Raw genomic sequence first — 16,932 nt, 5'->3', positions numbered from 1 at the left:
ATGGACCCACTGCAGCTGTGAGAGCCTTGGCCCAGCTGCTCCTGGCTGCCAACTGAGCCCCAGGACTTTTGTTGTGTGTGGCCCTGCAATGCGGATGGCCACAACAGGGGAGAGAAAATCTCTCATCCCCCAGGGCAGGGGGGAGAATGGGGGTGTCTCAGCCCTGGCCCCCAGGGTGATGGGAGTGGAGGGGAGGGAGTCTCGGCCTTGCTCCCCCAGGGCGATGGGAGTGGAGGGGGGAGTCTGAGCCCTGATCCTCCCCCTCAGGGTGATGGGAGTGGAGGGGGATGTCTCGGCTCTGCCCCCGAGAGGGAGGGGAGGGGAGGGGAGGAGGGTGTCTCGGCTCTGACCCCCCCCCAGGGCGATGGGAGTGGACGGGGGTGTTTAGGCTCTGCCCCCCAGAGGGAAGGGAGGGGAGGGGAGGGGAGGGGGGTGTCTCGGCTCTGACCCCCCCAGGGCGATGGGAGTGGACGGGGGTGTTTAGGCTCTGCCCCCCAGAGGGAGGGGATGGGAAGGTCTCGGCTCTGACCCCCCCCCCCCAGGGCGATGGGAGAAGAGGGGGGTGTCTCAGCTCTGGCCCCCAGAGCGATGGGAGGGGAGGGGAGGGGAGTCTGGGGCCTGACCCCGCCCCCCCCAGGGCGATGGGGATGGAGGGGAGTCTCGGCCCCGTCCCCGGGATGAGAGTGGGCGGGGCTTGCGTCCAGGCCCCGCCCCCGGGGAGCGGGCTCCAACCGGGCAGTCGCTCTCCTGCCTGATCCGCCCCGCCATCCCCAGACCCTGCGCCAGCGGCCCTGGGGCGGGGCTCCGCGCTCCTCGCAGTCCGTGCGCGCGCCCGGCCACGCCCCCCCCGAGCCGACGCGCGCATGCGCCGTGCTTCGGGCGGGAGCCGGCGGTTGGTTTGAGCGGCGGCCGGTCCCGCAGTAGCGGGAAGATGTGGGCTGCGCTGCGGGCTCGATCCGGCAACCAGCCGGCTCCGGCAGGGAGGCCCGCGCCCGCGCCGCGCGGCATGGAGCGGCCCGCCGGCAGCTGGGACGGCACCCGGGCCGCCCTGCGGCAGCTGGAGGGGCGGCTGCGCTGCTCCCGCTGGTAATCGCGCCTGCCCCGGGGCCCGCGGGCTGGGGGGGTCACCGCGACCCTGGGGCAGACTGAGCGGCCCTTCCCCCGGGACAGGTTCACCCCCCGACAGGATCCCGCCCTTCCCCCCGCGGAGAGCCTGACCCGGCCCCCCTGGGGCTCCCCCCCGAAACACTCCGCCCCCCCGCCGCGGAGAGCCTGACCCGGCCCCTGGGCCCCCCCCGAAACACTCCCTCCCCCCTGGGGCCCCCCCGAAACACCCCGCGCCCCCCCCCCGCGGAGAGCCTGACCCGGCCCCCCCGAAACACTCCCTCTCCCCTGGGGCTCCCCCCGAAACACTCCGCCCCCCCGCCGCGGAGAGCCTGACCCGGCCCCTGGGGCCCCCCCGAAACACTCCGCGCCCCCCCCCCGCGGAGAGCCTGACCCGGCCCCCCGAAACACTCCCTCCCCCCTGGGGCTCCCCCCTGAAACACTCTGCCCCCCCGCGGAGAGCCTGACCCGGCCCCTGGGGCTCCCCCCCCCGAAACACTCCCTCCTCCCTGGGGCTCCCCCCGAAACACTCCCCCCCCTTTCCCCCCAAGAGTCCAGCTAGCCCATCTGATGACACGCCTGAGGCCTAAGTGTTGTTAATGTGTAGGGACTTTGGGAGACAGGAATTATACACTGTTCTGTTCTTGAACACTTAACAATAAATATAGTGAATAACCCCCCTTCCTCAGGCCCCCTTAGTGCTTCCTGTTTAAAGAGCACATTTGACCTCCCCACCAGACACATTAAACCATCGGAAACTGACATCCTGTTCTAGTGGAGGGTTCTATGTAATTTTGATGTAATTGCATTGCCATGGTTAGGTGGTGTGATCGCTCCCAAAAGGACATCCACCTCAGTGGGAGTTGATACCCTATAATGATTGTATTGTAAAACTGCTGTAAAAATGCCCTTGATTTTCCCAATACTTGGCTACTGTGGTAATGGGCTTATACATCCCTAGAGAGATTAACAGTGAGCAGTGCTAATGTAGTGAAGCAGAACTGTGTTTACTTGTTTCAGAAAACTGCTGTTGGCAGCTTGATGAGCTGCTGTATGGACAGAGCCTAAGGAAGCTGGTTGTGCAGTAAATCCATCTACACTGGAATCAGAACCATGCTAGCTGTCAGTGGGCTTAAAAATGTGTTGCTAGCAGGATTCTATCATGATTTCCCTGATTATTATGGAAGGAGACATTTTATCAGAGAACCATGCTAGCTACACTGTATGCTACTTTCCACTGATTCAGTAGTGTGATTTATAACACTGTCCTCAAACAGAATATCTCAAACTCATCAGAAAAATCATGCTAGAGTCCTGCTGGCAATAATGTTTTAACTGTAGACACAAATACAGATGCCTTCAGACTAAACTAATTGGTTCTTTGATGTTCTAGGAGCTAAGACTTTTTTTAATCGTTAATGCTTTTCTTCCTCTCTGAATAGCATGAACATCCTTAAGGAACCTGTGTGCTTGGGAAAATGTGAGCATGTCTTCTGTCTGTAAGTACCATATTTACTTAAAATGAAACAGCTATAAAGAAAAGGACCCTAGTCCTGCAAACAGTTATGTATAATACCCTTAACTTTACATATCTGAGTAGTTCAGTTGACATCAGTGGGACTATTCTACATGTGCTTAAGTTTTCCTGATTTGGAGACAGTGAGGTCAAAAGAAAAAGCTAAACAATTTTAAAAGAGAGTAATATTTGAAATTCATGCTGTCCTTATTCTCATAGTCGTTCTGTGGGAAAGGAGGGCTTGGGGAATACAACAGGGAAAATTAGATGTGTAAATGTTTTTTAAAAAAATAAAAATCAGGCTCTGCCTGATTGGGTCTTCGCAAGGAATCACAAATCTTGGAATTAAGGCCTTAGTCCCACAGAGGTCTGCCCAAGCAGAGAGCCTTGTGGCTTTAGTAGGGATCCAGGTGGGTGCAGAGGTCTGTCTGAATGGAGATTTTAGCAGGATCAGTGCCTACATATTTAGGGTTTTAGTTCATAGCTCATTGAGTTGTATTTGTAAGAGGCAAATTCTCTGAACTGTAAGGCTAAAATTATCTTCTTTATATTTGAATTGTAGTGCTGAGAATACCAAGGGGAGCCTTACAGTTACAGGAATTAGTCTGGAAAGATTCAGTAGTTTGTCCACGCTGTGGTACCCTCATCTGAAAGAACAATGTACATATTGGACAGGCTGAAGTATTCATAGGTTTTATTGGCATACCAAAGCGCAAACAGAGGATTTAATGTATCCAAACTAGCAGGAAAGGGAGAACGCTGTCTGTTTTCACTGTTCAGAAATTCCCATATAGCATGCAGGATCAGGTTACAGATGGGAAGATATGCAAGTCCTTAGCTTAACAGTTTACTTGATGTCAGTTAATTTGCATATCACCGTAACCTCTTGTTAATACGGTAGACACTGTGCCCATAAAGGTTTACATGATCAATATATTCTCCCTCATGTGGGGCTCTCCCTGTTTCACTGTAGGTAGGAGAGTGGCAGACACCACCAATTTGGTCTACTTAATGTATCCTCTCTTCACACAGGCACATCATTTGAAAGCTTATTATGTCTATTTTAAGATGAGGTATGATGTGAGGCTGTCACACAGTGTTGTTACCATAGAAATTGGTATAAACAATGGCACCATCAACCGGTTCAAATATTTACATTCACTTCCATCGGTTTAAAGACTCAGTATTGGATTTTGTGACCTCAAAGCATCACAACAATGGTCCAAAGGATAAAACAAAATCTAATAATAAATGTGCACAGGTATCATTGAAATGTAATAGTGCTGATGACATTTCTGGTCAACTCCATGGTCATTTTGTTCATCATTATGGTCTCGGTCAAGAGCGTGGGAGTTGCCACAGTGTTTGTTGCCTTGGCACATACACAGTTTTGTGCAGGGAAGATTGTTCTGACTACAGACGCAGTTGATCATGCAGTGACGCATGCTGGTAGAGACACAAATAAAGTGTTACAGAAGCTTAGATGTCACTGGGCCCTTGAAGAATATGGGAAATAGTTCATTATCCACATTTTTCCATCCAGCTTGCAATGGTGATCCAATATCTGGTTTACCTATGTTGCATAGACATCCAAATCTTTGTTTGATAAGATGCCCCTTTGACATGCTCATCAAAACTTCATCATGTGACAGCAGTTTGGCCAATGACTTGTCCTTTCTGATGGCTAGTTTGAGGTGCAAGCAATTCAGGTCTCTGTGGGTCTCCTTTTCTTTCTTGTTCTGGTCATACAGCACTGCTACAGTAGTTGTAGCATATGCTGAGTTACAGCAGTATGAGTCTCTTTAATAATATGTTGTTAGTGTCTTCAGACTCAAACATCTTTTGAGTGTTAGCTAACGTTTCCCTGACAAATGCTGGAACTGCAAGAGTATCTCCTCACTGATCACGCCATTAAAGAAATGAATAAAGTTTCAGAGCACTCAGATCCTCAAACGCCAACGTCAAGCCATTTTGAGCACAGTTGAATTGCTTACCAGCAGACATTTGATCTGCAGTAGAAAGCTGCATACACATCAGGCCTGAACATCTGCTTTGTAATTTTATAGCCCTGCGAGCCCAAGTCAGCTGACCTGGGCCAGCCGTGTCTGTGCTGCTGGTCTTTTATCGCAATGTAGCCTTAAGGGCCTTGATGGGAAAATGGTAGCAACAGGCATTTTCTGATTCTTCAGGGCTAGTAAGTTAAAGGGCAGCAATTACACACTTTCCATGGAGCTTCTGGCAATATCTTTCCCCATTTAAATCTGTTGAAAAGGTCCCAAAGTGACCTACTTCCACCACAGCCACTGTTTCTCTTCCAGATGTTGTCTACAACTTCTTTGGAACCTCACATCCCTCTTAAATCACTGTCTCTCAGGCTCTGTTGGACTCCCTTTACCATGTTCCATTTAAACCATCTTACCACAGAGTATTTGATGCTCTGCAAAATAATCTTCAAATTTAGTCTTGGTCAAGAGACTTTACTATGTGTAGGCTATATCATTGTTTTAATAAAAGCAGTTTTGAGAGGTGGTAATATGGATCATTGGGAAATAGTAATAGGAATTTTTAATTGAGTTAATTGGCTGGTTGTCAGACATCTAAAACATAGTAATTTAGTTTTGGATAACCCCACTCTAATTTGGAGAACAAATCTTCAAAGATTTTTGGATATTATTATTGAAGTAAGATTTTTTTTTTTTTTTTTAGAAAAGCTTTCAGAACATCAAAAGATGCTCTAATCTGAGTTGAGGGTCAGGAGGAGTAACCAATGGACACCTTAGCTTTTGATAAAGGCTGCTTTTTTCCCCTCCAGGTCTTGCTGCTAGAAAGCAAATAGTCTTTATTACTAATCGGTTTCAGAGTAACAGCCGTGTTAGTCTGTATTTGCAAAAAGAAAAGGAGTACTTGTGGCACCTTAGAGACTAACCAATTTATTTGAGCATGAGCTTCATGGTCCTTTATTTATTCAGTGATGAACTAGTTTATTATTCGTCTATACCTTCTGATCATTATTTCCAATCCATTTCCTGTGGTAGCTTATTCCTGCATAGTGGCTGTTTGTTTTATTGAACTTTTATATGATGGTTTAGGCTATTCAACTGTAGTTTGTTTCCAAACAAGCCAGCAAGAGGTCAGGTCAAAGTCTGACATGAGGTTATTCTGGTCCATAGCCCATTAGAGAAAACTATTAATATATTAAAAGGGTGGGAGGGAAACAGGTGACAATGTTGCTTTCACACATTTATCTTTATACAAGTGACCTGCAGTAATTGGGTCATATGTTGGAGACTTTTCTATGGGCTGTGATATTTATTATTTGAAATCCATCCCTGTAGTATGATCTGATCCAAAGTAATTTCAGGTTAACAACAGTGAATGGATGTCCTGCATCAAGATAATGGAATATATACGGGAATGTACAGTTAACAGATTGACAGCCCCTGCCCTGAATAGTCTGGAACCTAAATAAATACATAAGTTAGATACAGAGTGGAAGAAAGATCCCCATCTGTAACATGGGATATCAGTTTCTGAGGATAAGAGAGAGAACAGTTTAACTTCCAAAATACTCGGCACCTGGCAGCTCCCACTAAGAACAAAATCAGCTGGGTGCTGAGCTCTTCTGAAAACATGCCCATAAGTGACTTGCCCAATGTTACACAAGGAGTCTGTCTGAGCCAGAAGTTGAACTGAAATCTCCTTAGTCTCAATCCAGTGCTTTAAGTGCAAGACCACTTGTTCTCTCAACAACGTAAAGTTCATGGGGGAAGAGTTTCAAAGATACAGAGTCAGGCATCTAACTGTCATTTGTGCCTTTGAAAAAATCTTCCACCTTGAAATCAACAGAGAGAAGTATACCTTAGTGTGGTGGTTTTGGAGAGACTTAAAAAACCCCACAGTGTTGACCTAACTGCTCCCATAGGTCAGGTCTATGGAGACTTAGTGCATGGCAAGTCAGAGTACGAATCTAGAGAACACTAATCCGATAAACATGAGAGCGGTGTTTTTGAGAATCCCACCTGATAACTTGTATGATGGACCCAAAAGTCTTTTCGCTATAGTAATCAAATGAGTGAATATAATTCTGTGGAGGAGGATGGAAAAGTAGTACTTGGAAGCTACAAGTTTGGGTTTAAGTGACCTTTACAAAGCAAACTTGTTTCTCCTTGAGCTGTTCAGAAATAAATGCTCTGAAAAAAATAAAGTGATAAAATAATTCTGACACCTGTGTATTCCTAGGGGACTTCTTACTTAGAAATGGTGAGAGGTGTGTAACTTAAAAGTACCAAGACAGTTTTAATAACAGACAGGTGAAAGTGATAGCTTACTATAGATTGGATTTTCTATCACACTTGTAAAAAGGAATGCTGTTGAAAAACAGCACTGTTTAGTTGAGGGGACAGAAGAATCTAGAGTTAAGCTATTCAGAAATGTAATGCCAATGTGTAGAAGTGAGGCTTTGGAATATTTTAAATTTTGATTAACATGGGTGAGTGTGAGATTCAAAAGTTTATTAAACAGTTTTGATGACACAGCTTCCTGATAAGACTTTTGCTTAATTCTGGCTTGTAATTTGCCAGGCCAAATATTTGATTTCCTTTTCTGCAGTGATAAGTGAATTTTAAGTAATTCTTGTAGTCTTTGCATGGTCAGCTTTTTGGAATTAAAATAAAAAAGTCTTGCCTATCAACTACTAACATAGCTGGATACTGAAGAGAATATGCCAGTTTACTCGTGTTGAATGACTTGTGTTTATACATGCTTGACTTTCAGAGCTTGTGTGGGGGACTGTATTGGCACAGAATGCCCAGTGTGTCACACTCCAGCCTGGGTACAAGATGTGCAAATAAATAGGCAGCTAGACAACATGATCCAGCTGTGCAGCAAACTGCGTCATCTACTGGGCAAGGACTTCACAGGTGAGACGAGATCTGGTCTCCCCACATTGTGCTCCCTATTCAAACTTGGGTCAATTTCATATGCTTTTAAAGGACAAGAAAACTGTCTTTAAAAAAGATTCTGAAGGGTTATATCAAATCATATTTGGAAAATCAGCATTTGAATGGAACAGTTGCTGGGTTTATCTCCTTCATCAAATCTACATAGATCTTTATTAAAGAAAGGGAAAAAGTCTAGAATTGCATTAGTCCACAATTCATTAGAATCTGTCTGCTAAATTTAGAGTTAAAGATATGTAACATTCCGAAGTCACATGACAGTGAATTACAAGTAGGAAAATGGCAAGCACTGTCGTATCCTATACTCTACATTTGTGAGAGCATGTAATGTTCTAAGGCTTAATTCTTCAGTGAGCCCTATACAAGGCAATCTCATTGCAGGTTCAGGGTTCTTTTCACTCACCATCGTCGTGTTGTTGCCGTCCTATATATAATGTGTCCAGTAGTTTTCAGATTAGGTTGTTGTACATGTGAAATCTTATGCTTTCTGCTTTATGATGGGGAGGGAGAGAGGCAAGTCTCAATTCTCTTGGATTGTCAGAACCAGAGTGACACAACTGTACCTATTCTCTGTTGTGAAAATCTGTCATTTCTGACCATTGTGGTGGTGACTGTGCTACAAAACTGCAGAGTTGCTGATCTAGGATTTCCCTTCCATTATTTCCTTGCCAGACTTTTGGCTGAATGACAAAGAAGGGAAGATTGAGGCAAAATGATTGTCTCTTGAGTAGTTATCACATTTTAGAAAACACTCATTTAGCTGTCAAATACAGATGAGGTACTTTTTTCCCCTCATTGCTTATTTCCAATATTAATCTAAATAGAAGATTCTCCTTTATCAACCAGATTCCCTCAGAAGGTTCACATCACGATCACTTCTATGGTAGTCCTTTTTTGACATCCAAACACTGGATTGTGATATCACTGAAGCAGCGAGGCTAAAGGATGTCTAACAGTAATAAAGAGTTTTTCTTATGCAGCTGAAATCTCTGGGTAATCAAAAGCTATGAGTAAGATAGAAAATGTGGATGACAGTTTAATAGGGTTAGGGAAAATATTTAAGTGTGGTATAAGAGTACACACTTTAAGAGTATAATGGGAAGGGAGGGCTTTTGAAGTGATTGGCTTGAGGCACTTTTATATAGTGTTGAAGAATAATAGTCAAAGCTGAGAAGCAACCTTTTATGGTTATCGAGTGAACTTTAGTGGTACTCCAAATGTCAAAGTGAATGGAGAAAATCATGCATGAGGTTCTTTTGGTCTGAAGTGAAGTTTCCCTATATGGTGGCTCTAATTACAAGAAGAATGGAATGAAATGTATTTTAAAATAAGGTTCATGCAGTGCAGTGGAAACCAGAGTAACAGATGAAATATTTTCCTGAAATTATTTTAAAGGTAAATATATTCAGCTTTGAGAAACTTGAGCTTTATTGTGTCTAATCTGTTTTTTTTAAAACCACTACAGTATTTTTACAAGCAATTTTTCAGTACTACTGCAGCAGGAGAGTGCTAAAATTTAAAGTGATGTGGTGATTGATTTTTTCCATTTTTGGAGGATTCCTCCCCTATTAAGTATTAGTGACCTTTTATTAATCTCATTCCTGACTTAAGGAAAAAGCAGTTCTTGAGGGATGTTGATAGTGTATTGTCATAGATGCTATGGATGACATAACTAGGTGACTAGGCTTGATCAAATGAAAATAAAGACATTATTATGCTACATCTAATGACGAATGATAGAAGGCTGCAGGAATTGAAGATTTACAAATTGTGGTAATCTAGGTTGTTTTGCCACTCCTGCTCGCGCTTGGAAATTAGTCACTTCCTGTAGATGTGTGTCTAGTGGAACTACCTCACAAGTGTTAAGTTGAATATGTCTGTGCAGGATCAGACCTTTCTGGTTATGATGGTAATTTGCACAATGCAGATCAATGTATTTTTGCAGGGTTCCAGATGGGTTACTAAAGACAATACAAATAACAATTATAGTAAAGCCACAAAAAAGTAACCCTTCATGCCAAGGCTTACTTTCAGCCACATTTTTGTCCTGTGGCAATAAGAAATGGACAAATTTCTATTTTTGTGGTTTTGCCCTTTGCATTTTTTGTGCATGTAGCAAGGCAAATTGAGCAAGTCAGCATTCTGCTTCTATATGCGTATGTGGAGTAATTTTGGAAGGGGCCTTCTCCATGTAATTGAGGATGGGTGGAAATCAGGAGCAAACTGTGTTTGCAGGCAGAGATTTGGTAACACCAGCATGGCGGACAAAGATGAGTTTTGGGGCAGTCTTTGTGAGTGGAGGGCAGGAAGATGGTTATGCTGGAAGGCGTATCAGACTCAACTATTGCACATGGATGCCAATCCAGGAAAGTACTTAAGTGTGTTGGGGGACCAGCTGTTTTTGAGAGAGCCTGCAAGACACACACAAAAAAGTGTCTGTCCTGGACTCCTGCTGTTGGAGCCTCAAGTGAAAAACTGGATCCAGAATATGGGGGTCTCTTTTGTTAGGTAGTGCGCATATTCCTCAATGGTGATCTGGGCCCCATTGTCCTTGTTGCTATAAAGGCACCTAGTCTGATAACCCTTGTGCTGAAGATTCTCCAGTCTAAATAGACCAGATGGGGGGGTTGGGAGAAAGGAAGGGGTTTTTTTAACCCTCATTTTAGTTATTGAGCGGCCTGAGGTCCGAGGCAGAACTAGGGGTAGGACCCATGACTGATTTCCAGTCCAGTGTCTTAAATGATAAGACCAGCCTTTGTATGCAGTGTAGTTGTAGCTGTGTCAATCCCAGGATATTAGAGAGACCAAGTGGGTGAGGTAATATATATATAATTTTTTTTTGGACCAACTTTTGTTGGAGAGAGACCATCTTTTAATATTTACACTTGGGATCCTGCATTTGGAGCCAGTCTTAAGCAACATACAAGAAAACAAAGTAGTCAGATCTCTGCAGACTTTTGTTGCCCTTGAGTATAAGTGACTGGTAGTACGTACACCTAAGTGGAGGACTTTCATTTGTTGGATTTGAGCTTGGCTCTCTTTCTCTCAAAAAAGTGCCATCTCTTTAACCACCTTTTTTATACCACAAATATGGAGAAGAAATCTGCAATTGTAAAGTAAGATCTGCATTGTGTAGACTTGAATCTGCACATCTTAAGAAAAATTAGTTAATACTGGAATTGTGTTATAAGAAATAGCCTGCAGGTGGCAATACAGTTATTAAATGTGTTAATGGGACAGTTAAATTTTTAATTCACATGTAATTTAATTCAAAATTAGAATACCTTAAGAATTTATCTTGTTTAGCCAGCATTGAATCTATGATGCTGCTCCTTAAACAATTAAAGTATTTTATGAAATCTTGAATACAAGTAATTGCGACATAATAAGAGCTTGATTATACCCATATAGGGCACAAAATGGAGCATATAATAGAAAATCAACTACTGTGCCTGCATACCAATTTCCATCTCTTCTATCTGTGCATTAAAGCATGCCATATGTCTAGTAGAATTGCACCTTAACTGTGTTCTTGTCTTGATGTTCTCTAGATTTGTACTCTCTGTATATTATGAAGAATTGAATTTTTTGAAGACATCTCCTAGAGCTACAAAAACGTTTCAGTACTAACCCCTTCGCCTGAAGTATTGTGTATGTTGCTGCAGTTGCTAATGACTTTCAGAACTCTTCTCCCTTCCCCAAAATACAAAAGTCCTCTTCTCTGCTGGGAAGGAGGAGATAAACTGCTCCTCTGAATTATTATCGTTAACAGCTCTGTCATCCCCCATAGTTGCAAGACTTTTTTGTCTCACCATTTTTGACAATTCCCCTTCCAAGTGAACCTTATTACCTGCATTTACTAGAAAGTATATAATTACTGTAATTAAGGTGGGTAATTAGGAAGAACTTGTCGAATCATGGACATAATGTATGGCATACTAGAGATAAAGAAGCCTGATTTACAGTAATACTTTTCAAAATTAGCTTCTAAATACTTCAGTAGATTTTCTCAGTTCAATGTACTTGAAAGAGAAGAGATTCTGTCATAAATTTTCCTGACAACCATTTATAGATAATTTTATCTTCTTCTTCATAACACAATATACCTTAAACTAATAGTTAAATTGAGGTTTTTTTAAATTCTTTCCATTTTTATATTAAACCAGACTTTACAGCTGTTGGTCAGATCCTGTTAAGCACGCGTTGATGCTGGTGGGCAGCAAAATAGATTACCTTTGATTAGCCTTTATAGATCACAATTTAGTTTCCATATTTTATGTGGAGGGAAACATATCGGATGCCTTCTGTAACAGATTACATTGCATTTTGTGTGTGTTGTGACATTTTTCATAATAGCGAAAGATGAGTGTTTGAATAGCTGGAATTTCTCTCTCCCTCCTACCCCCCACCCCACCCGTGCTGAATACTTAACTTGCAAAATAATCATTCTTCAGTGAAGGCACTAATGTTGCACAGATGGTACCAAAGCACTTCCCTTTGATTTTTAATAAGGGACTAGTTTGTCAAAGAGATTTCTCAACTTCTGTTCTGAAACCCATAATAGAGAATAATTTGAAAGACACACAATGTGCATCATTATATTCCTTTGATGCAGATTAATGATAGCTAAGACACATTTTCTAATTGCTTCTTTTTCCTCTACAGTTTATTATTGCATTACAGCAAAAACTTGAATATGGAGCTCTTTAGCGATAAGTTTCTCTGTACCTCATAATATTTTTGTCTGGTCTGAATCATTTTACAGTCCACAGAATTGATTTCTATTAAATGTCAACGTTAAGAAACTTGGCTTTATTATGTGAAAATAAACCAGACTTTGTGAATAGAGATGATTCTGTTTGTTTATCATGTATATGAATATTGTGTTTAGCATATAGGTAATCAAGACCAAATTTGCTGGAGTTATTATAGGCTGGTTTTAATATGGGTACAGTGGGTTGTTTTTTTACATTATTGTAATTGCTTTAGGTAATCCAGAATTAGCAAATTCTGCTGTGTTGGTCTGTCTGTCCTATTAAATAGATAATTTTTAAATTTTGGGGTGAGATATAAGTGGAATTAAGAATTAACTTTTAAACACATACAACTAACTTTCTTCTTTTACATTAACGTGCAAATTGTATCAACTTTTTGTTTCTATCTTGGAAGCAGCATATGATTCCTTTGGATCAAAATCTACTTGCAACTTTTTCTGACGGAGGCTTAATTGAGTGTTCTTAATTATTGTAATGGCCTCTGTATAAATGACTGTGAGAACTTCCTTTTTGTAGCTAATATACAATTCTTAAATTGTAACATAGATCCATGTGAATGTCCTTCTGCAGATAGAATAGAAGGAAATCGATTGTCTTCCACCCCTACTGAACACGTGTTAATCTGGGATGGGGTTACAGAAAGGAGGAGTTGAGGGTTCAGTGTCTCAGGTGTGTTTCCTCTCTCACAAAACTCTGAAAGCCTCTGCATCTGCATCATAGAATATCAGGGTTGGAAGGGACCTCAGGAGGTCATCTAGTCCAACCCCCTGCTCAAAGCAGGACCAATCCCCAATTTTTGCCCCAGATCCCTAAATGACCCCCTCAAGGATTGAACTCACGACCCTGGGTTTAGCAGGCCAATGCTCAAACCACTGAGCTATCCCTTGCCCCCTAAAAAGGAGTAGAGTTGGCACTTGTCCTAATTGTCTTTTCTCCCCCATGTGAGAGTCCCTAAATAGGTAGGAGAGTGAGTGTTGTTGCTTTTTTCCAGTAGCCAGGTGGAAAGATTCACCTGTAGCTGATACTACTAAGCAATGGTTCTTCTGAAAGATGAAGCCTCTGGAGAGGATCCAGGGACAATACCTTGTAAGAGTCTAGTAGTCCCCTTCCTAGAAGCTAGGTAGGTGGCTAAATTTCTATGGCTCATCTTTTATATTGGCCTGTGGCTAGTAAGTGTCTGGAAATCTGGGAATACTCAAATTTCCTCAGAGTATAGACCACATTTAATAGTCTTTTGAATGTATCTCCTCCTATTAATAATCATGCAATATCCATATAGCAACTGAAGCAATTGCTTATAGGAAAAATACTAGGGAAGTATTCAGTGTATTTTCAGCATTCTTTTAATGCAACTAATCTAAAATTGAGGAGTCTGACTTCTATATGACCAGCCAGCCCTCTGTTTACTGTCAGTAGTCCACAGATCAGTTTGAGAATCTCTGTAATCCATTTTCCAAGCACTACTGATGTCACAAGTGGTACATCTGAAGCATAATGTGCTATGCAAATGTTTAATTATATTAATATTGCTTTAGAATTTGTACTACTGAAAGATAGTGCCTGTCATCACGATATCTCTAGGACTTTTCTCTTATTGTGCTATATGTGTTAAAATAATCTGGGCTGGTACAAAATCTCTACACACATGACTCTTGCAAATTTATAAAAAGAAAAGGAGTACTTGTGGCACCTTAGAGACTAACTCATTTATTTGAGCATAAGCTTTCGTGAGCTACAGCTCACTTCATCGGATGCACCCGATGAAGTGAGCTGTAGCTCACGAAAGCTTATGCTCAAATAAATGGGTTAGTCTCTAAGGTGCCACAAGTACTCCTTTACTTTTTGTGAATACAGACTAACACGGCTGCTACTCTGAAACTTGCAAATTTATTTAACTCTTGTTCTCTAGTCCAGTGCTTCTCAAGCTATCTGATGTGTGGTACCGGCAATTTTTTTCCCCAATGTGCACGCAGACCAGCAGCTGATGGCTCATGGACCGGCATCGGTCTGTGGACCACCACTTTGAGTAGCACTGCTCTAGTCCATAGAGATGAATGGTAGTTATATCAAGGTAAATATTTTAGAGTAGACTCTGCTAGTTGTGTAAACAGTGAAGACAAGATGAAAGTAAATATCTGCATTTTATATTGTGCATCTGTTTGCAATCAAGCCATTCCTTTTTTAGATACAGTTATTAAAACAAAATTGGATCTGAGATCTTTATAAAGGTTAACTAGTTACAGGATTTGTCTCAATTTTAACTTTCCATCAAACCCATTCCTTAAAGTAAGTGGAGAATCTATAATGCTGTAGTTGACAACCATCATGCCTATATACCGTAGCTATTACTGGATATTTAAATGATTGATCAGCTAGCCTGAGGTTGTATTGTTTTTTGAAGTAAATCTCAGCCTAATGCCGTATGTTTCTCTTTTTTTTTAAACTGAATCTCCACATATTTAACTACACTTAATTGGAGGGATACGTAGGGTAATTTAGCTAAGGATAGGAAAGCCTTCTATCTTGAAATATCATTTTTGAAGATTATTGGAAGTATTTGTTTTGGTGTTTGACTGGTATACTGCAGAGTTTTTAGTCAGATCTATCTTTGCAATTTTTCATGTGAAGTTTGTTAAAAGTGAAATTATCTCAAATTCCTTTCTGTTGGAGAGTGGGAAAGTAGCATGCCTGTCTGGTATCCATAAACTTACTACTGCTTGAGTTAGCGTGAGTGCTGCTACTAATTCTAAAAATAGAAGATATGGAGAAGACAACATTATGGCTGGAAATTGAATGCCCTGAAATAGAAGTAATACATTTATTACAATCTCATGACAGGCTTCCATTTTTAATATTCAGAATTTTGATTTAGTTCTATTTCCAGAATGGTAAACAGCTGATCTTGGCCTTAAAGCTCATTTTTAAAAATCCCTGTTTCCTACCAGATTCTGCAGAAGACTTGTTCACATCAGTAGGTCCTGATCATGAAACAAGAAGTAAGAAGAGGCAAATAAAAATGTGGTTCAGCCCACGCAGTAGGAAGATCAGGTGTGTGCTAAACAGCAGTTCCCTTCAGAAGCAGAATCAGCTGGTGACTAATGGTGGCAGCATTCACCAGGGCCCATCTTCTACTTTTGACTTCCTTCCTTCTCCTCCTCAAGAGAAGCCTTCCAAGATGACCAAGGAACCACCACCACACAGATCGAAGAAAAAGCTGAAGAAAAAGAGTCTAGCGCACATCAACCAAGTATGGGGTATAGAGAAGGAAAAGCAGAAAGAGGGCAGTGGAACTGAAGGGGAGACCCAAGATGAATTTAAAGAGAAGACTGTGACCTTTTGCAGCCAGCCATTAGTTTTATGCAGTCCCGAACCAAATAATATGGAAGAGACAGTAGGACAGGAGTCTGTAACGGAAACCGACCGTAAGGATGGAAGTGTGTCCCACTTGGAAATGGCCACACATGTAAAACCCACAGAGGATAAAGATAGCTCTGCACAAGTTAACACAATGAATACAGAGAAACCTCTGCCATCAGAAAATGAAATTACTCCTTTAAAGCGCAGAAGGCAGCAGTCCATATCTTCCACTGTTTGTCATTCTAAAAGACTGAGAAGAAGTGACCAGAGTGCTGATACACACTCAGTCAACCAAGGTGTTTGCAATCCTGCGGTAACTGCCATGAGCACTATTAAAATCTCACCAACTATTAAACATGGAACTCCAGTTCATATCTCCTCTCCTGCATTGAAACGTACTGGTGGCACTGTATCAAAGACAAGAAGCTCTGCAATTTTTCAAGAAATAAATAGCCCTTCACTTTCAAAAACTCCCTCTACCCCATTCACTTCAAATACTCATAATCAAATGGAAACCACACACAGTCCTTCCCTCTTGAAGAAGTCTCCTAGTAATAACACAACTACCAAAAGGAATCACAGAGGAGAGACCTTGCTCCATGTTGCTTCAATCAAGGTAGGACTTTCTTATTTTTCTGGTTTGAGACAATGGTTCAATGGTTACGTTAAGACAAGTGCAGATGTTTTTCAGACTGTCACTTTCAAATTGCAACATTAGTTCCATATCTCATGTTTTTCTGGGGCAGGGCCAATTTTTATGGTTTTGCTGTTGTATAGATCACCAAGTGTAATGAGAGTGTGTTAACACTGCAAAAACAAAACAAAAAAAAAGCCTTATGGCAGTGAGTCTCGGAGCTGGAGGTCAACTGACTCAGCCTTGTGGTATGGGGCTACAAAGAACAGTGTAGATGTTCCCACTCAAGTTGGAGCCCGGGCTCTAAGAGTATGTCTACACTGCAATTAAACACCCATTGCTGCCCTTGTCGGCTCGCTCCAGCTTGGGCAAGAGCCTGTTTAATTGCAGTGTAGACATTCAGGCTCAGGCTGGAGCCCAAGGTCTGGAGCTGTCCCTTCTTGCAAGATCCCAGAGCCCGGGCTCCAGCCCGAGCCTGAATGTCTACAGCACAGTTAAACGGCCCTGTAGCTTGAGTCAGCTGGCATGGGCCAGCTGCAGGTGTTTAATTGCAGTATAGGCATACCCTGAGACCCACCCCCTTTGCCA

The 16,932-nt window shown here is 42.3% G+C and overlaps 1 protein-coding gene across 2 annotated transcripts in view; it reads left to right on the top strand.

Moving 5' to 3' along the window:
- Nucleotides 1-863: 863 nt before the first annotated feature.
- BARD1 (BRCA1 associated RING domain 1) overlaps nucleotides 864-16,932 on the top strand; it is a 64,559-nt gene continuing 48,490 nt past the window's right edge. Inside the window, exons 1-4 of one of the 2 annotated variants that reach the window (XM_084642941.1) lie at nucleotides 864-1,086; nucleotides 2,547-2,603; nucleotides 7,394-7,539; nucleotides 15,299-16,326. In XM_084642941.1, coding sequence (XP_084499067.1) covers nucleotides 932-1,086; nucleotides 2,547-2,603; nucleotides 7,394-7,539; nucleotides 15,299-16,326 — 1,386 coding nt within the window. In that variant the 5' untranslated portion in view covers nucleotides 864-931. The remainder of the gene's footprint in view (nucleotides 1,087-2,546; nucleotides 2,604-7,393; nucleotides 7,540-15,298; nucleotides 16,327-16,932) is intronic. The other variant, XM_084642942.1, reaches the window with a different exon arrangement.

This window comes from Lepidochelys olivacea, assembly GCF_965140295.1.
Source record: "Lepidochelys olivacea isolate rLepOli2 genome assembly, chromosome: 11".
Classification (NCBI taxonomy): domain Eukaryota; kingdom Metazoa; phylum Chordata; order Testudines; family Cheloniidae; genus Lepidochelys; species Lepidochelys olivacea.
This window is presented reverse-complemented; position numbering and strand designations above follow the sequence as displayed.